This window comes from Cyclopterus lumpus, chromosome 3 (assembly GCF_009769545.1).
Source record: "Cyclopterus lumpus isolate fCycLum1 chromosome 3, fCycLum1.pri, whole genome shotgun sequence".
Lineage (NCBI taxonomy): Eukaryota > Metazoa > Chordata > Actinopteri > Perciformes > Cyclopteridae > Cyclopterus > Cyclopterus lumpus.
This window is the reverse complement of record NC_046968.1, coordinates 514,057-534,421: the sequence shown is the minus strand read 5'-3', so window position 1 is coordinate 534,421 and position 20,365 is coordinate 514,057. Positions and strand designations below refer to the sequence as shown.

At 45.8% G+C, this 20,365-nt stretch overlaps 1 protein-coding gene across 6 annotated transcripts in view; it reads right to left on the bottom strand.

Moving 5' to 3' along the window:
• lrrk1 (leucine-rich repeat kinase 1) overlaps positions 1 to 20,365 on the bottom strand; it is a 100,380-nt gene that overhangs the window by 19,510 nt on the left and 60,505 nt on the right. For all 6 annotated transcript variants that reach the window (XR_004611525.1, XM_034557651.1, XM_034557659.1 and 3 more), the window contains 14 exons: positions 19,463 to 19,627; positions 18,235 to 18,407; positions 18,010 to 18,130; positions 16,313 to 16,472; positions 13,793 to 13,971; positions 13,586 to 13,683; positions 12,642 to 12,813; positions 12,381 to 12,550; positions 11,341 to 11,480; positions 8,793 to 9,072; positions 7,290 to 7,459; positions 6,389 to 6,586; positions 6,170 to 6,309; positions 5,795 to 5,932 (listed from right to left, as the gene is read on the bottom strand). Coding sequence is in view for 5 of the 6 variants with exons in the window: in XM_034557651.1 (XP_034413542.1) it covers positions 5,795 to 5,932; positions 6,170 to 6,309; positions 6,389 to 6,586; positions 7,290 to 7,459; positions 8,793 to 9,072; positions 11,341 to 11,480; positions 12,381 to 12,550; positions 12,642 to 12,813; positions 13,586 to 13,683; positions 13,793 to 13,971; positions 16,313 to 16,472; positions 18,010 to 18,130; positions 18,235 to 18,407; positions 19,463 to 19,627 (2,304 nt within the window). In the remaining variant the exon portion in view is untranslated. The remainder of the gene's footprint in view (positions 1 to 5,794; positions 5,933 to 6,169; positions 6,310 to 6,388; positions 6,587 to 7,289; positions 7,460 to 8,792; positions 9,073 to 11,340; positions 11,481 to 12,380; positions 12,551 to 12,641; positions 12,814 to 13,585; positions 13,684 to 13,792; positions 13,972 to 16,312; positions 16,473 to 18,009; positions 18,131 to 18,234; positions 18,408 to 19,462; positions 19,628 to 20,365) is intronic.

Sequence of the window (20,365 nt, the reverse complement as noted above, 5' to 3'; positions counted from 1 at the left end):
AACCTCACGCCCAGGACATGGTCTAACCTCACACCCAGGACATGGTCTAACCTTACACCATGGTCTAACCTCACACCCAGTACATGGTCTAACCTCACATCCAGGACATGGTCTAACCTCACACCCAGGACATGGTCTAACCTCACACCCAGTACATGGTCTAACCTCACATCCAGGACATGGTCTAACCTCACACCCAGGACATGGTCTAACCTCACACCCAGGACATGGTCTAACCTCACACACAGGACATGGTCTAACCTCACACCCAGGACATGGTCTAACCTCACACCAGGACATGGTCTAACCTCACACCCAGTACATGGTCTAACCTCACACCCAGGACATGGTCTAACTTCACACCCAGGACATGGTCTAACCTCACACCCAGGACATGGTCTAACCTCACACCAGGACATGGTCTAACCTTACACCCAGGACATGGTCTAACCTCACACCAGGACATGGTCTAACCTCACACCCAGGACATGGTCTAACCTCACACCCAGGACATGGTCTAACCTCACACCAGGACATGGTCTAACCTCACACCCAGGACATGGTCTAACCTCACACCCAGGACATGGTCTAACCTCACACCCAGGACATGGTCTAACCTCACGCCCAGGACATGGTCTAACCTCACACCCAGGACATGGTCTAACCTTACACCATGGTCTAACCTCACACCCAGTACATGGTCTAACCTCACATCCAGGACATGGTCTAACCTCACACCCAGGACATGGTCTAACCTCACACCCAGGACATGGTCTAACCTCACACCCAGGACATGGTCTAACCTCACACCCAGGACATGGTCTAACCTCACACCAGGACATGGTCTAACCTCACACCCAGGACATGGTCTAACCTCACACCCAGCACATGGTCTAACCTCACACCCAGGACATGGTCTAACCTCACGCCCAGGACATGGTCTAACCTCACGCCCAGGACATGGTCTAACCTCACACCCAGGACATGGTCTAACCTCACGCCCAGGACATGGTCTAACCTCACGCCCAGGACATGGTCTAACCTCACACCCAGGACATGGTCTAACCTCACGCCCAGGACATGGTCTAACCTCACACCCAGGACATGGTCTAACCTCACGCCCAGGACATGGTCTAACCTCACGCCCAGGACATGGTCTAACCTCACGCCCAGGACATGGTCTAACCTCACACCCAGGACATGGTCTAACCTCACACCCAGGACATGGTCTAACCTCACGCCCAGGACATGGTCTAACCTCACACCCAGGACATGGTCTAACCTCACGCCCAGGACATGGTCTAACCTCACACCCAGGACATGGTCTAACCTCACGCCCAGGACATGGTCTAACCTCACACCCAGTACATGGTCTAACCTCACACCAGGACATGGTCTAACCTCACGCCCAGGACATGGTCTAACCTCACCCCCAGGACATGGTCTAACCTCACCCCCAGGACATGGTCTAACCTTACACCCAGGACATGGTCTAACCTCACGCCCAGGACATGGTCTAACCTCACCCCCAGGACATGGTCTAACCTTACATCCAGGACATGGTCTAACCTCACATCCAGGACATGGTCTAACCTCACACCCAGTACATGGTCTAACCTCACATCCAGGACATGGTCTAACCTCACACCCAGTACATGGTCTAACCTCACACCCAGGACATGGTCTAACCTCACACCCAGGACATGGTCTAACCTCACACCAGGACATGGTCTAACCTCACACCCAGGACATGGTCTAACCTCACGCCCAGGACATGGTCTAACCTCACACCCAGGACATGGTCTAACCTCACACCCAGGACATGGTCTAACCTCACACCCAGGACATGGTCTAACCTCACGCCCAGGACATGGTCTAACCTCACACCCAGGACATGGTCTAACCTCACGCCCAGGACATGGTCTAACCTCACGCCCAGGACATGGTCTAACCTCACACCCAGGACATGGTCTAACCTCACGCCCAGGACATGGTCTAACCTCACACCCAGGACATGGTCTAACCTCACGCCCAGGACATGGTCTAACCTCACACCCAGTACATGGTCTAACCTCACACCAGGACATGGTCTAACCTCACGCCCAGGACATGGTCTAACCTCACCCCCAGGACATGGTCTAACCTCACCCCCAGGACATGGTCTAACCTTACACCCAGGACATGGTCTAACCTCACGCCCAGGACATGGTCTAACCTCACCCCCAGGACATGGTCTAACCTCACATCCAGGACATGGTCTAACCTCACATCCAGGACATGGTCTAACCTCACACCCAGGACATGGTCTAACCTCACACCCAGTACATGGTCTAACCTCACACCCAGGACATGGTCTAACCTCACACCCAGGACATGGTCTAACCTCACACCAGGACATGGTCTAACCTCACACCCAGGACATGGTCTAACCTCACACCCAGGACATGGTCTAACCTCACACCAGGACATGGTCTAACCTCACACCCAGGACATGGTCTAACCTCACACCCAGGACATGGTCTAACCTCACACCCAGTACATGGTCTAACCTCACACCCAGGACATGGTCTAACCTCACGCCCAGGACATGGTCTAACCTCACGCCCAGGACATGGTCTAACCTCACGCCCAGGACATGGTCTAACCTCACACCCAGGACATGGTCTAACCTCACGCCCAGGACATGGTCTAACCTCACGCCCAGGACATGGTCTAACCTCACACCCAGGACATGGTCTAACCTCACGCCCAGGACATGGTCTAACCTCACACCCAGGACATGGTCTAACCTCACGCCCAGGACATGGTCTAACCTCACGCCCAGGACATGGTCTAACCTCACACCCAGGACATGGTCTAACCTCACACCCAGGACATGGTCTAACCTCACGCCCAGGACATGGTCTAACCTCACACCCAGGACATGGTCTAACCTCACGCCCAGGACATGGTCTAACCTCACGCCCAGGACATGGTCTAACCTCACACCCAGTACATGGTCTAACCTCACACCAGGACATGGTCTAACCTCACGCCCAGGACATGGTCTAACCTCACCCCCAGGACATGGTCTAACCTTACACCCAGGACATGGTCTAACCTCACGCCCAGGACATGGTCTAACCTCACCCCCAGGACATGGTCTAACCTTACATCCAGGACATGGTCTAACCTCACACCCAGGACATGGTCTAACCTCACACCCAGGACATGGTCTAACCTCACACCCAGGACATGGTCTAACCTCACACCAGGACATGGTCTAACCTCACACCCAGGACATGGTCTAACCTCACACCCAGGACATGGTCTAACCTCACACCCAGGACATGGTCTAACTGTACACCCCAGATCGTTCACTTCACTCGGCTTCTGCCAATCGGCTTGTAGCTCCTTCACTTCGAGCTAAACACTCAACAAAATCACAACTGTTTGCTGTTCTGGCTCCTCATTGGTGGAACGAGCTCCCCATTGACATCAGGACAGGAAGTCTCTACAGACTAAAAACACATCTTAGTGACTACACCTTGAATAGGGAAGGTAGAGCCGTAGTAGCACTTTAGCAGCACTTAAATGTCTCTTACTGACATTTAACACTTTGTAGTTTAACACTTTAGCAGCACTTAAATGTCTCTTACTGATAGCACTTTGTAGTTCAACTTTATTGAAGAAATTGTACTTGCTTGATTCTTGTTGTTCTGAGTTTGGACTCATGGTTTAATGCACTTATTGTAAGTCGCTTTGGATAAAAGCGTCAGCTAAATGACATGTAATGTAATGTAATATTTACACATAACTACTGTTTGATTCCAAGCACGATCAAACCAAAATAAATTAAAGCAGGTTTGAAGAATTGGACCCTGGTGGCATGTAATGGGGAATGAAATATTGTAATTTATTTATTATTTTACCGAATAGACAAAATAAGTTGTCAAACACTTTTTTTACACATGTCTAGACTATAGCACACTCTTCTTTCAGTATAATCCATGTTTTAGTCTTTCATTAGTAGTGGTATTATCCAACAAATGGCTAATAACACTTTTTTAGTTGTGTTACTATAGATTGTCCAGATGCTCAACTGACACCCACAGCTGGCAAACACGGTAACAGCCATGAAGCTGCTTTTCATTTAATGTCCTATTATACTCTTCATTCCTTTCCCACTCGCTCCATCATTTTATTAGAATAGTTAAACCTCGTCAAAAAGTGAAATTAATAGCCAGTTTGATTGGCTGAAGTCAGCAAATTCTATGGGAGAGGAGCTGATTGGCTTTTTCTCTTCTCTTTGAAAGCTTATTCTACATAGTCAGGGCCAGTAAAACAGTACGCTCTAGTAAAGTTAGCCCCCCTGGGATGAGGAGGGGCCGAGGCCAGCAATATCAGACTTCTGTGGACTTAATGGAAGTCAGCAGAGAAAACACGTACTGGCTGAATTCAAACAACTCAGGTTATCAGTCAAGTAGGCCTAGAGCAAGATCAATGTCAATTGTGTATGTGCACAATAATTTGACTTTGTCACTAATTAAACTACCAAGACAATAAACAGACAATTTGCTTTACAAGTGACACAGGCATCCTAAAATACACTATTTATTTTTGGAGTATCCATGCTCTGGGTCGGTTACATTTACTAATGCAACAATCAGTTGATTAATACATTTTTATATCTTGTACGTATGTATGCATGTATATGTTTTCGTACGTGTGTGTGCATGTATGTATGTATGCATGCATGCACGTATGGGTGTATATATATGCATGTATGTATGTATGTACAGTATGTATGTATGTATGTATGCATGTATGTACAGTATGTATGTATGTATGCATGTATGTACAGTATGTATATATGCATGTATGTACAGTATGTATGTACAGTATGTATGTACATATGTATGCATGTACGTATGTGTGTATATATGCATGCATGCATGTATGTACGGTATGTATGTATGCATGTATGCACAGTATGTATGCATGTATGTATGCACAGTATGTATGCATGTATGTATGCATGCATGTATATATGCATGTATGTACGTATGCGTGTATGTACAGTATGTATGTATGTATGCATGTATGTGTGCACAGTATGTATGCATGTATGTATATATGCATGTACGTACTTATGCGTGCATGTACAGTATGTATGTATGTACAGTATGTATGCATGTATGTATACATGCATGTATGTATACATGCATGTTTGTACAGTATGTATGCATGTATGTATGCATGCATGTATGTGTGTACAGTATGTATGCATGTATGTATGCATGTATGTGTGTACAGTATGTATGCATGTATGTACAGTATGTATGTATGTATGTATGCATGCATATTGTGTGTATAGTATGCATGTATGTATGTATGTACAGTATGTATGCATGTATCTATGTGTGTAAAGTATGTATGTATGTATGTGTGTAAAGTATGTATGTATGCATGTAAGTATGTATGTATGTACAGTATGTATGGATGGATGTATGTATGCATGTATGTGTGTAAAGTATGTATATATGCATGTATATATGCATGTAAGTATGCATGTATATATGCATGTATATATGCATGTATGTATGTACAGTATGTATGTATGTATGCATGTATGTGTGTAAAGTATGTATATATGCATGTATATATGCATGTATATATGCATGTATGTATGTACAGTATGTATGGATGTATGTATGTATGCATGTACCAACAGGCAGCAGCCTTAATACTAATCCTCTCCATACTATACTGCTACACGCAACCCTAATGTGGGTTAATGAGATGGGGTCAGTACCTTCTCATCATACACGATGCCTGGTCGGATCTCAGGAGCCTGGTAACCTGGTGTGCCCTCCACCCCCAACGCCCCCTCGTGAAAGGTTTGTCGAGAAATGCCGTAGTCAGACAGTTTAATGTTAACTGGATCTTGCACCTGGAAAACAATACAAAAATTAATGAACAGGTAAGATAATACAAGTCTCCGTCTTGATTAGTTCAGTGGACTGTGAAAACAGCAGCAACAACACAGGAAACAAGTTCAGGACTTTATTGTCCTACCACTAACAAAGTCTGATATGTTGATGTTATTTCATAAATACACAAGATAAATACAGAATATTGTCAACAATCCATAAATGTATGGCTGTATAATGGTAATCTATACACAGACCTCCAGAGACCACACCAGGATGTTATCAGATTTGAGGTCACAGAAGATGATGCTCTTCCTATGAAGGTAAGCCAGTCCTGCTGCAATCTGATAGGCTACTCTGAAAGTTAGCATGTGACCAAGTGGCATGTACCCGGAGCCTACGACGAGAAAACATAGAAACAGGCTTTAGGACCAACTTCAAGTGAGAAGTGACACGATGCAGAAATCTCTACGTGCCTTTGCGCTTCTCCTCCAACACAGTGTTGAGGCTGCCCAGGGGGGCCAACTGCAGGGCAAAGCAGAGTGGATGGATGCTGATGCCCACCAGAGAGACGATGCAGGGATGCTGCAGTGAGTGCAACATACTGGCCTCCTGGCGAAACTCAGAGAAGCTCCGACAGGCTTCTGCAGACTGCAGGTGTTTCACCATGGTGTCTGAGGCAAGAAAGAATGGAACGAGAGGGAGCACCAACGTTTGCAAAAGGAATACTTTCAACTGTGAGACGCAGAGAATAGATCTGTGCCCGAATGGCTGCTCCAGCAGCTCATATGGAATCATGTTCACAATCAGTTCCAACTGCAATAGGTCTCCATGCTTTACTCCATCGGTGTCCTCCTTTTGTCTCTTTATGAATATGAGGTGGGACAAGTGGGACCAAATAATCTTAACAAATCAGATGCCACAGATCATCTTTGAAGAGAGATAAGGGTTACCATCCTCCCGACCTCCTATCAAAACTTGACTGATGTGCCACACCTGGGTTAACTAACATTTCCATTAGCTGATGAAGACCATGGGATGCAGTAAGACATTCCACTGGATACCACAGACACACTCCAGTGTGTGAATATGAATCATTATTTGGCTGCACCGTTGAGTGACTGAGGTCAGACGGTGACAAAGGAATGCTAAGCTAATTATCAGCAGAGTACAGATTCTTTTCAAAAGTGGATCACAGCACGTCATTTTTATGGGCCACATTCTCAGTTAGTCTTTCCTTTGTATCATATCAATATTCAGAGCCAGGAAACTGTCTTTTCAATTTAGGTAGTGTTAAAAGTTATAGTGGCCGTGTAATACTGGCTTTCACTACACAGTTAATCTAAATGCTGCTTCAGGAGCTTATTTCCTGAGTACCTGTGTCGATGCTGATGGACTGCTGTCGACACTTCTTGAAGTGGAAGCGCTTGATGGCCACCGGCTGGTTACGATATCGGGCTCTGTAGATGATGGTCCCACTGCCACCCTGACCAAGGATGTTATTCTCCTCCTCAGAGTACTCCAGCTGGGCCCGGTCTAAAAACAGCCTAACACACCAACACACACACGGATGAGACAGGTTGGAAAGAAACTTACAGCTAAGCCACACTTAATTAGAAGAGAAAACACACTGAAGAGTAAAATTGTTTATGCATCACACGTTGTAGTCCCACTTCCTGCCTCAACTCTGTGCGACTGCTGCCCTTCCTGCAGTGTTCTTGTTCGACGAGGGAATATTAGCAAAGTCTCAAGTGTGCTCACTTTCAGTTTGATCTCCAAATAAAGTGGTTCAGTTAATCTGGATAAACTTGTTGTTCAGCTCATTCAAATGAAGCTGCTTAGTCCTGAACAAGACATCACACCAGTCCTCAGGTCCCTGAAGATTAAAGTACCACTGCCATGCCCTCGTTGGTTTGGGGCTGTCCACACTATATATGGAGAAGCAGCATTTAGCTTCTCTGCACCAGAGAGCTGGAACAAACCTCCGGGAGAGAGAAGACTTGTCCTGACTTTGACTGCCTCTAACCTCAGATGAAAAGCTTTTGTGTTCTCCACGCCCCATGATGTAATGTGTCATACTGTATTTAGTGTTTATGTTGAATGCATCATGTAAAGCACTTGACCTGTCCTTGTGTCTGATAAACTTCTTTTGTGGATCACACATGCACTTTCAGAAAGAATCTGGTTCGAAGAACCTCAGTTAACATTCTCAAAGTTGACACAAAACAATGCACACGAATCTATCGGGGGAAACAGTGACTTCTTGGAGTGTATTGGGAGAGGGTCGAACTAAAATACGTTGATAATTGCCACAAAACAGCTGTACTTAAAAAATGCCAGTATTGTAAAGTAAAGCCAATTGGCCGAGGCTAATATAGACTGGTCTCACACTCAAGTGTGCTTATACTAGTGTCCAGCTGTCAAAGTGGATGATGTTAGATGGTGGCATTCGTGTTTATACCAACATCCGTCTTCCATTCTTTAAGAGCTCCAGTACAACTGTACTAATATTTGGAGCGACTGTTTAACTGTTTCCATGGGTTTGTGCTACTTTAACACACACACACACACACACACTCCTGACATGAACACAATAACTATAAATACTAATATATATTGTTCTCATTTTGTATTGATCAGTGTGTATCCAACATTGATTCCTGAAGACAGAAGACTGGTGTCCCCCAGCAGTGGAGTGAAGAGCTTTGCCAACACTCAGTCAATGTAGTTACAGTTCAACGTAGAAAGAATGAGCTGTTACTCGTCTGTATAGACAGCTGTATCGATATAGAAATGGGTAAGACGTGTCTGAAACATGCCCATTGTAATAACTAGATCAGGATGTACAATGAAATGATCCAGTAAGTGGTTAGAGGTTACCGTGCAGGGAAGTCAGTCATGAACAGCTCTGGGACCAGTTCCTGGAGGGTGACGGGCTGGTCAGGGTGCCGAGGACACACTATGTGCTCCTTCTCCACTGCAGCCAGCACACAGTCCTCCATGTTAAAGTAATGAACCCCATCTCCTCCACCTGCTATTGTCTCTCCGACTGGGCCAACCAGGCTGGCTACGAGCTGCTGCTGGTCCAGCGAGGCACAGAGGGGACAGGGGGCGTACTGCTCGATGAGGAGACTCCCGTCACTCTCGCTGGCTGTCAAAGCTACAAGGGAGACACGTACATCGTCTGTTTACTGGATACATTCAGACGTCTGTACTTCGAGTTGGGCCAGTCCCAGTTTGTTTTAAGATTACTACTAGAATTACTTTGTCAGGTTATAAACAGCTACATTAGTTACATGTCCTTTTTGCTTGTATTACACACCCAGTACAGAAAGCTGACACTGCAGCAGGTCCTGACCGTGACCTGGACCTGCAGCAGGTCCTGACCGTGAACTGGACCTGCAGCAGGTCCTGACCGTGAACTGGACCTGCAGCAGGTCCTGACCGTGAACTGGACCCTGACCGTGACCTGGACCTGCAGCAAGTCCTGACCGTGACCTGGACCTGCAGCAGGTCCTGACCGTGAACTGGACCTGCAGCAGGTCCTGACCGTGAACTGGACCTGCAGCAGGTCCTGACCGTGAACTGGACCCTGACCGTGACCTGGACCTGCAGCAGGTCCTGACCGTGACCTGGACCTGCAGCAGGTCCTGACCGTGACCTGGACCCTGACCGTGACCTGGACCTGCAGCAGGTCCTGACCGTGAACTGGACCTGCTGCAGGTCCTGACCGTGAACTGGACCTGCAGCAAGTCCTGACCGTGACCTGGACCTGCAGCAGGTCCTGACCGTGACCTGGACCCTGACCGTGACCTGGACCTGCAGCAGGTCCTGACCGTGAACTGGACCTGCTGCAGGTCCTGACCGTGAACTGGACCTGCAGCAAGTCCTGACCGTGAACTGGACCTGCTGCAGGTTCTGACCGTGAACTGGACCTGCAGCAAGTCCTGACCGTGAACTGGACCTGCTGCAGGTCCTAAAAAGTAGGATGGGAGCCAGAGCCTTCAGTTATCAAGCTCCTCTTTTATGGAACCAACTTCCACTTTCAGTCCTGGAGGCAGACACAGTCACCTCATTTAAGAATAGACTTAAGACTTTCCTCTTTAATAGTGCTTATAGTTAGGGCTGAATCAGGTTTGCCCTGGTCCAGCCCCTTGATATGCTGCTATAGGCTTATAGGCTGCTGGGGGATGTTTTAGGATACACTGAGCTCCTATCTCCTCTTCTCTCTCTCCTTATAGATGAATTTACATCTCTCCATTGCACCTTATTAACTCCCCTTCCTCCCCGGAGTCGTTGTGACTTCACGTCTCATAGGGTCCATTGGACCTGGAGGTGTCTGATGCTGGTGAACCGGCCTCCCGCGTTGGCCCTGCTGATGCCCCGCCCCCCCTCCTCTCTACCTCCTTCTGTTTCATGGATTGGAGTTCCATTCATACGTTGTCATATTCATGTAATGTGTTTATGTAACTCTGTAACTCTGTTCATCTGGTCACATGACATCTATTCATCTGTCCATCCGGGGAGAGGGATCCTCCTCTGTTGCTCTGCTGAAGGTTTCTTCACTTTTTTCCCTGTCAAAGGTTATTTTTGGGGAGTTTTTCCTGATCCGATGTGAGGTCAAAGGTCAGGGATGTCGTATGTGTACAGATTGTAAAGCCCTCTGAGGGGAGTTTGTAATTTGTGATATTGGGCTATACAAAATAAACTGAATTGAATTGAATTGAATTGACCGTGACCTGGACCTGCAGCAGTGGAGTTTATGTTTGCATTGGGAAGCTCGCTATCTGGACATCCAGGAGGAACACGGTAAAGGTGCATGATGTATGGTGATGAGGTCATGAAGGACCTCGTTGCTGCTCGTCTGAAGGTTGAACTGATAACTGTCACAGTGAATAATCTGGATATATTCATAGCGGTCTGGGCTGTGGAAGAAGTGCTGGTCCCTGGAGATGAACAAAGTCCAATCTCAAACGTTCATCAGTAACTTCTCCAAATCAACCACTCTTTATATTGGCATCAATAAGGTCCACTACACAGCATGCATTTAAAAAGGCAATAGAACACTTTTAAAGCCGTTCTGTCTGTGAAAGAAGAAACAGTGGTTAAAAAACTAATCATGACTGCGTTGTTAACTGCATGTCAAAATAAGAAGAAGAAGAAAGTTGCCATATGATCGGTTTCTGACAAGCAATGTAACATTTAAACAAGATTTCTTTCAAACAGTTTGAAGAAGTGCTCACTCCAAATAAAACACACCAGCTCATTACTTCATAAAGGGCTACGAGGGAAAAACAGCATATATATTATAATCAAAAAAGATATTAATAAAGCCAGTATTGAGAGCTGAAAACAAACACAAACAGCACTTTGGGTAAAAGCGTCAGCTAAATGAAATGTAATAGAAAGCTGGTCACTGGGCACTGACCAGGGAACCACTGCTCAATCAGAAGGTTGACATTGTCTGTGATGAAGGCCATGGCAGAGAAATCCCTCATGTCTGACTGGCAGATGATCTTTATGCCTCCACTCTTCTTCTTCTTCCAGTTGACGTCAGATGACTCCACGCTGAGACACACAAACACATGACACCGCCTCATTTCACTGGAGGTTTGATCTGTTTTCAAACTTTTTACACAGAATGCAGAAAGAGCAGCAGGAACCTTTGAGTTCAACATTCATTCTTTTATTAGTTGCATTTATTTCAGACTTTTTGAACACTGGAAAAATGATGTCCTGAGAGTTACAGTGTGTTCTCATTTTGTACATTAGGCTTCTTACTACATCATAGTGCTAAGACTGCTGTGATGGATATGAAAGATGAGCAATATTGAAATGGATGAATTTACATCTCTTCATTGCACATTACTAACTGCTTCCTCCCCGGAGTCTTTGTGACTTCACGTCTCATAGGGTCCATTGGACCTGGAGGTGTCTGATGCTGGTCCTGGGTCCTGACCCCTTGCCCCTGCTTCCTGCATCCAGCCCCTGGTCTGGACCTGGCCTCTTTCCCAATGGCCCTGTCTCCTCCTTTGTGCCTCCTGCCTCAAAGGCCTGGCCTCATTGGTCCGGCCTCTTCCGGTGTGAGGTCAAAGGTCAGGGATGTCGTATGTGTACAGATTGTAAAGCCCTCTGAGGAGAGTTTGTGATTTGTGATATTGGGCTATACAAAATAAACTGAATTGAAAATTTAATTGAATATTCAAATGTAACGCAATGTAAATGTAATGTAATTCTTAGCATTGAAATTATTTTGACGGCTGCATAAAAATGTAGGTATGTAGGATATTATTATTCATCTGTCTGACAGTTCAGAATATGCACCAAACATGATACTAAGATTGCTGCTCGTTAGTATTCAAGACTTCTTAAAAACATGTCCAGGTTGAATTGTGGAACCTGCTCACTTCCTGTGACCCAGTGGGGCCTTGACGTTGACTGAATACTAGCTCCGACTGTCTCTCTGACCTGAGGTAACCTCCATCAAAAGTGACCAGCAGCCCCTCCTTCCAGTATATGGTCTGGCTCCGTCGGACTCTGAAGGTGCTGCAGCGGTTCCTCTGCTGGGTTCCAGCAAAGCTGTAGATCACGGAGTTCCTGCTGTGTTGGCTCCTGATGTTTCTTTTGGGCTCAAATGACTGCACAAGCACAACATTGCAGGCCATGAATGTAAAAAGGAACATTTTCAGGCACAACAGGCGACTGATGAGAATCTGCTGGTTGTAGTACCTGCAAGTCCATCTCTGTGAGGCTGATGAGCATCCTGGCAATTAAGCGCTCCCAGAATCCGGCAGGAACAAAGCTCATCTGAACAAGGCGCTGCAGGGTGTTGTTGGTCTGTTGCCTGAAGCCATGGATGTCCATGGCTGGCTTGGGGGGAAGGAGGTGGGGCAGCAGATAGCTGTACCAAGAGGAAAGAAAAATGAAGAACACATCAAAAATGAACTCGAAAACTTCAAGATTGAAAGAAACTGTGTGTATGCCATGCTACTTGGCACCAGCAGCAGGATTTATTTGTTGTTGGCAGGTTGCTTTTACATTTTACATTACTACTATTTTTCAGTGGTCGCTTATGTGTTGCTACCTGTTGTTATGTACTGTATGAAGCATATGGATGCTATGTAGTTGCTGTGTGTAAGAAGGGCCCCCTATGTGGTAGCTAGTTGGTTGCTACGTGTGGTAGGGTGGTCACTGTCTTTAAGGTAGCTGCCTGGATGCTTTTAGGTCGTTACTAGGGTGTGAGTGGTGCTCAGTAGTGCTTTTACTCGTTTGCTCAGTGGTTGAAATGGCTCTTTAGGCAGTTGTTGGGGTTTTCATTGCTGTTTGCTGGGGCATCATGGGGGGGGGGGGTTGCTAGGCAGTTGTTAGGGTGTAGTTGCCTGAGTGTTGCAAGGTCGTTACTAAGGTAAATGGGTTGGTTGCTCTGGTGAATCCAGCTGTTAGTTGCTAGTTGGATGTACTGCATATTTTGATGTAATGATTTGTGTGGTGCAAAAACAGTGGGACAAGCTTTGAGGCAAATAACAGAACTCCTAGAATGGGACCTATGATGTAATTGGCTTTCTACTAGGACAGTAATGTGGGTGTGCTTTGTGGAGCACAAATGACACAATACACAGAAAATTCCCATTTGTATCAACTGTTAATCAATTAGTAAAAAGAGAATATTTGACCTGTTACTGGCCACAGGAAGAGCGATCTCAAACTTGGCTAGGAACTGGAAATACTGTTCCTCTGTCTGCGGGGTGAACCCTGTTCCTACCAGTAGCATCTGCACAACAGACAGTATCATAGATGTTACAAAATGAAGTCAGTATCACCGTTAACACACAAAACAACTCAGAAACTCCAGAAGCATAATTCCAGTTCCAGAGTCTCACCCTAAGGTCTTCTGTGCGGATCACTCCATTCCTGGCTACAGAGCGAGAGGACTTGAGGTGCATGATCCTCTCCAGACATTCTGACAGCCACACAGGACACAGGAAGTAGAGGGTGCAAAGGCCATGGCTGGTGTCGGGGAAGTGCAGCAGGGTCCCCGTCTCAATCAAGAAGCTGATGGCTGGAGGGAGTGCAAAAAAGAAGAGCGCCATTAGCATGGTGTTCCCTCATGAATGGTGTAGTCTTGGCCTAAATGTGCCAACAAGGCACACAAACTGTATACCGGCTCATTTTGTAACTAAGTATGTCTTTGTATTTTCAGTGTTTCAGACAGGGTGACTGGTTCAGTGGTGAGCCAGGTCGTCCTTCTATCATGGTGGCTCCTCCCATCAGGGTGTGAATGATGTCATGTAGTGTTGAAGTGCTTTGAGTGGTCGGAAGACTAGAAAAGATCTATACAAGTACAGGTCCATTTACCATTTCTTAAGTATCTAAACAGTAAGTACGGTGCATGTTGAATGCTCAGTAAAACACAAATAACAAAGAAAACAGCAATTAGAATTATTTCACACAGATTATGATTAAAACAGACGGTTATATGCGTAGACATTAGTGACGTAAAGGTCTGTGTATCCGTACTTGGGATACACTCTTGTGCACCCAGCTGAAAGCAGAATGCACAATATGATAACTGGACCGTACTTGTATTTCTCTTTTCTAGTCTTCCTACCACTCAAAGCTCTTTAACACTAAGTGTATGTCATCATTCACCCATTCACACACTGATGACAGGGCCTACCATGCCAGGTTCCACCTGTCCATCAGGACTAACTAACATTCACACACTGATGGGAGGAGCTAAGGTTCCACCTGTCCATCAGGACTAACTAACATTCACACACTGATGGGAGGAGCTAAGGTTCCACCTGTCCATCAGCACTAACTAACATTCACACACTGATGGGAGGAGCTAAGGTTCCACCTGTCCATCAGGACTAACTAACATTCACACACTGATGGGAGGAGCTAAGGTTCCACCTGTCCATCAGGACTAACTAACATTCACACACTGATGGGAGGAGCTAAGGTTCCACCTGTCCATCAGGACTAACTAACATTCACACACTGATGGGAGGAGCTAAGGTTCCACCTGTCCATCAGCATTAACTAACATTCACACACTGATGGGAGGAGCTAAAGTTCCACCTGTCCATCAGGACTAACTAACATTCACACACTGATGGGAGGAGCTAAGGTTCCACCTGTCCATCAGGACTAACTAACATTCACACACTGATGGGAGGAGCTAAGGTTCCACCTGTCCATCAGGACTAACTAACATTCACACACTGATGGGAGGAGCTAAGGTTCCACCTGTCCATCAGGACTAACTAACATTCACACACCTTAGAACGGCTACAGGAGACATGTGGGGTCAAGTGTCTTACCCAAGGACACATCTACATGAGCTAGCGGAGCCGGGATGTTCAAAGGATCGGTGGTTTAATGTAGATAAGAATTCAACATTAACTTTCAAAAGTGTCCGTCAGGCTGGTAACTAAGCAACAGCTTGTGGTTGCTGAAACTGAAAATACAGTCACCACTTTGAGTAAACACACCTACACCCATGTAGCTCTGTCAGGTTCCTACTTTAAGGGAGACTTTGTTTGCAGTGTGGTTATATGAGGTACTGATCCATCGTCAGTGTATTAGCTCCAGTAGATGGCTGTCGGCACAGCAGGACGGTACCATCGCAGGAGCAAAGTGATGCACTGCGGGGAAGCAGCTAAATCTACATTAATCCATAACCACAAGGCTATGTTGACAGGAACAGTATAGATACCTGCTCACTTTCATTTCTGTACGTTGTTGAAAAATATTCTAAATAATATATGGTACACTTAAACTGGGGGAGACTGTGGCTCAGTGTAGAGCAGGGTCCTTCAATCAGAGGATCGGCGGTTCGATCCCCGGCTCCGATAGTTCATGTCGACGTGTCCACAAATTGACTTTTAAATCTGAATGTCGTGTAGTGTTAAAGAGCTTTGAGTGGTCAGAAGACTAGAAAAGAGATCTACAAGTACAGTCCATTTCCCCTTTGAAGTGATTTGATATTCTTTTACCCATCCAGTGACTGGCTTTGCTCCTGTGATGGCTCTCCTGCCTGTTTCTCCAAATTGTGTATTTATTTTGCTACATTTGGCTGTTTGCTATAATTGGTTGTCAATTTCTCAAAAGATGGTAGCCTACGGCAACCTGGAAGCTATTACTGTCAACCCTGAGTTTGTCCCAGAAACCTTTAGCCGTGGTGTGTATGAGAGTTGTGGATAAGAAGAGGGCGGTGTGTTGGCGTCGCTCCACTGTTGTAGGGTTTGTGAATGGAAGCACAGCCAACATGATGCACCTGTCTACAGGTGTTTCTGTGGGGGCTAACCAAAGTAAATACCCTTTTGGAAAAGGAAACAACCAAAACAAGTCAAACCAATGACTTTAGAGTCCAGATGCTGAACAAGCCACAGTACCAGTCTGCAGGTCCTCATAGTCTCTGATGTCACTTCCTGGGTTCTGTTCAATGATGCGGTCCAGCTGGTCATCAGTTAGGTATTGGACCTCCCCCTCAGCATCTCGTCTCTGCTTCTCCGCGATCACTGCTTCCTGGAGTGTCAGGTAGCTCCTGGGGATCTGGTGGAGGCGACAATGGTCAAATATCTCTGTGCTTTAGAACATAAACACGTTTTGAGTCTTTTTGACCAAATAGGTCCAGGAACAAACCATAGGAAGTACTGTAAAGCTCCTCCACTACATTTGTGTTTAACATCTCACAGCCACCACAATAAGCCTTGTATGGTGTTCATCATGTTTGATACATGTGGCTCATTGTGGTGTTTTTACTGTTGCCTGACTATGATGTTTGAACTGATGTTGTTCGTCCAATCAGCAACATGTAGGAAACTCTACCCAGTGCTACTATAGGTAGAGACAGTGGGAGGAGAGAGCACCCCTCTGGTCCTGCTGCATGGAGAACGGGCGTGCATATTATTAGGGGTAATGTAAGGTCTGATTTCTTAAACTGTTATTTAATATATATTTAATAGAACAATAGTTTTTTTTAACATTAGGACATGGAAACACTTTCCAGTAGAAACCCAATATACAAGTATGAACCTGAATATGTGCATGATATGTCTCCTTTATCATTTCAAGAATGCTTTGTCTTCCAGCTCTGCTCCTAAAAAACTGTCAGTGATTTAATTACTGTATGTACTCAGGAAGCAACCACGTTGGCCCCTGTTGGTCCAAACCGAGCAACAGACAGTGTGGAGCATCCCAGTCACATTGTAGAGCATCCCAGTCACAGTGTAGAGCATCCCAGTCACATTGTAGAGCATCCCAGTCACAGTGTAGAGCATCCCAGTCACAGTGTAGAGCATCCCAGTCACAGTGTATAGCATCCCAGTCACAGTGTAGAGCATCCCAGTCACAGTGTATAGCATCCCAGTCACAGTGTATAGCATCCCAGTCACAGTGTATAGCATCTCAGTCACAGTGTATAGCATCCCAGTCACAGTGTAGAGCATCCCAGTCACAGTGTATAGCATCCCAGTCACGGTGTAGAGCATCCCAGTCACAGTGTATAGCATCCCAGTCACAGTGTAGAGCATCCCAGTCACAGTGTAGAGCATCCCAGTCACAGTGTAGAGCATCCCAGTCACAGTGTAGAGCATCCCAGTCACAGTGTATAGCATCCCAGTCACAGTGTAGAGCATCCCAGTCACAGTGTATAGCATCCCAGTCACAGTGTATAGCATCCCAGTCACAGTGTATAGCATCCCAGTCACAGTGTATAGCATCCCAGTCACATTGTAGAGCATCCCAGTCACAGTGTATAGCATCCCAGTCACATTGTAGAGCATCCCAGTCACAGTGTATAGCATCCCAGTCACAGTGTAGAGCATCCCAGTCACATTGTAGAGCATCTCAGTCACAGTGTAGAGCATCCCAGTCACAGTGTAGAGCATCCCAGTCACAGTGTAGAGCATCCCAGTCACAGTGTAGAGCATCCCAGTCACAGTGTAGAGCATCCCAGTCACAGTGTATAGCATCCCAGTCACAGTGTAGAGCATCCCAGTCACAGTGTAGAGCATCCCAGTCAGTGTAGAGCATCCCAGTCACTGTAGAGCATCCCAGTCACAGTGTAGAGCATCCCAGTCACACTTACCAGTCTGCCCAGCAGTTTACTGCCACCGCCTGAGCTGCTGCTGTCTTTCATGGAGAGAGCCACCTGGTAGATCAGCTTCTTCAGCCCATCCAAGCCCTCCATGGTCTTGCAGGACACTTCACTGAGTGTACACACACACACACACACACACACACAGAGAGAGATGGACAGATGACAACTAGCATGAAGCTTAAACCATCAATGTTTGGTCAAATGTATGCTTACTGCAGGTGTTTCCAGGTGATGTCCGGGTAGCCGGTGGCTCGAGCCCCTGACGGGGATCGGCACAGAGCCAGAATATAAGCTCTTAGCGTGGCCAGTCTTTCAGTGCGAAACTTGGTGTCAATGAGATCCAGATGTGTTCCCACAACCACCACAGCAGAGTTGGGAGCTCGCGCCTACAGGCCACAACACACAGGAGCGAACATGCTTAGTGAAAGTGTAACAAAGAAACAAAGAACATGAAGACGGAAAGCTCAATGTCCAACCGTTGGCTTTTTACAGTTCTTTCAACCACTTCTCATGTTCTTTCTCAGATGGAGTTTGGTTGAGTCGTCTTCATATGGCCCAAGAATGGAACTTTGGTCACGTGACAAATGAAGAGTAAATTAAACTAGCGGCTGACCTCTGATTGAAATGAGTTTAACACATAAACAGGAGCCTCAAGTCATATTTAAACTTCTAACAGGGACATTTCTGTCAGTAAAAGTGTTCGCCTAGTTAAAAGTACAAGTTAAAAGGAGAGGTTCACTATGTTGTGTTGTCTGCAATGTATGACATGATACAATCTTTACAATCTCTTTCCATGCATCAATGTGTCTGCAATTGTCAATGTGGTACTAATCTTAATGAGCTTTTTTCTAACAGCAGCAGTTCATTTTGGGGAGTTTCACTTGTACACAAAGAAAAAGAAAGGCTTTTTGAAATCATAGAGAACATGTATAGACGTTTCAGACATACATTTATTTTAGTCTTCACTTTCAGTCCAAAACTTTTAAATTCCTATGTTGAAGCTTTTGAACATTGAGTGCTCTCGTTTGATGCACACCATCATTATCATTGTTATTATTATGAGACAGGCAATAACAAAACTCATAGGACAAAGTTACAACAGAGGGAAATTTCTCTCCAACCTATAAAAACAAAAGTAGCTATTAATAATGTAAACTAATTAGGCCTCAATGAAGCACTTAAGTGAAATGATGCAAGCAGTTTCAACATCTTCCACGTGTTCATGCTTCCATTAAATGACATCTATTGGACTGTCGTTGATTTATGTGGTCTGGTAACCAAATGATTGTCTTTTAATTTCGATGACTCCTCCCTCCCACTGGAAACACAGACATCACAGTCACGCCCTTCACTTTCTGACCCACTCACACTACATTACAGCTGGAGCCAGGTTGTCAGTTGGTCTGCAGAAGTGTGTATGTTTATGTGAGCTAAATGTCACCTCTATGTTAAGTAGCCATGTCTGCAGGTTGGCGACAGCCTCCTCTCCCAGAGCCAGGTTCCAGATCACCACGTACAGGGCCTTATCAGTGAAGAAACACTGGTTCACCGTGGACATGTTCGCTTGACCACCGATGTCCCACACGTTGAACGCCACCGAGTCCTTCTGTGTGGAACAAGACCATAACAGTAATTATTAAAGATCCATTCCCTTATTTTGTAGAACGTTTACAATGGACTGTACCATATTGCCCCACTAGAGAGCTGCGCTCACTAAATGCGGGGCTACTTGTGGTTCCTAGAGTCCTAAAAAGTAGGATGGGAGCCAGAGCCTTCAGTTATCAAGCTCCTCTTTTATGGAACCAACTTCCACTTTCAGTCCTGGAGGCAGACACAGTCACCTCATTCAAGAATAGACTTAAGACTTTCCTCTTTAATAGTGCTTATAGTTAGGGCTGAATCAGGTTTGCCCTGGTCCAGCCCCTTGATATGCTGCTATAGGCTTATAGGCTGCTGGGGGATGTTTTAGGATACACTGAGCACCTATATCCTCTTCTCTCTCTCTCTCTCTCTCCTTTACGTCTCTTCATTACACATTACTAACTCTACTACTTCTCCGTTGTCTTTGTGCCTTGTCACCTCATAGCGTCCATTGGACCTGGCTGTGTCTGAAGCTGGTCCTGGGTCCTGTCTCCTTGCCCCTGCTTCCAGAAGTGTCTGTTATATATGCTATGCTTCACTCTACCCTTATGTATAAAGAGGTACAGTGTAAAATGTATCCAGTATTCTTATGAGAGTTGCTCAGTGGTGCTTGAAGTGAATAAAAAGTGTTGCTTTCTACGTATAGAATTACAGAGAATTACAAAGATTCTGCGATCTTTTGCATCCATGGGATCCATAGTGC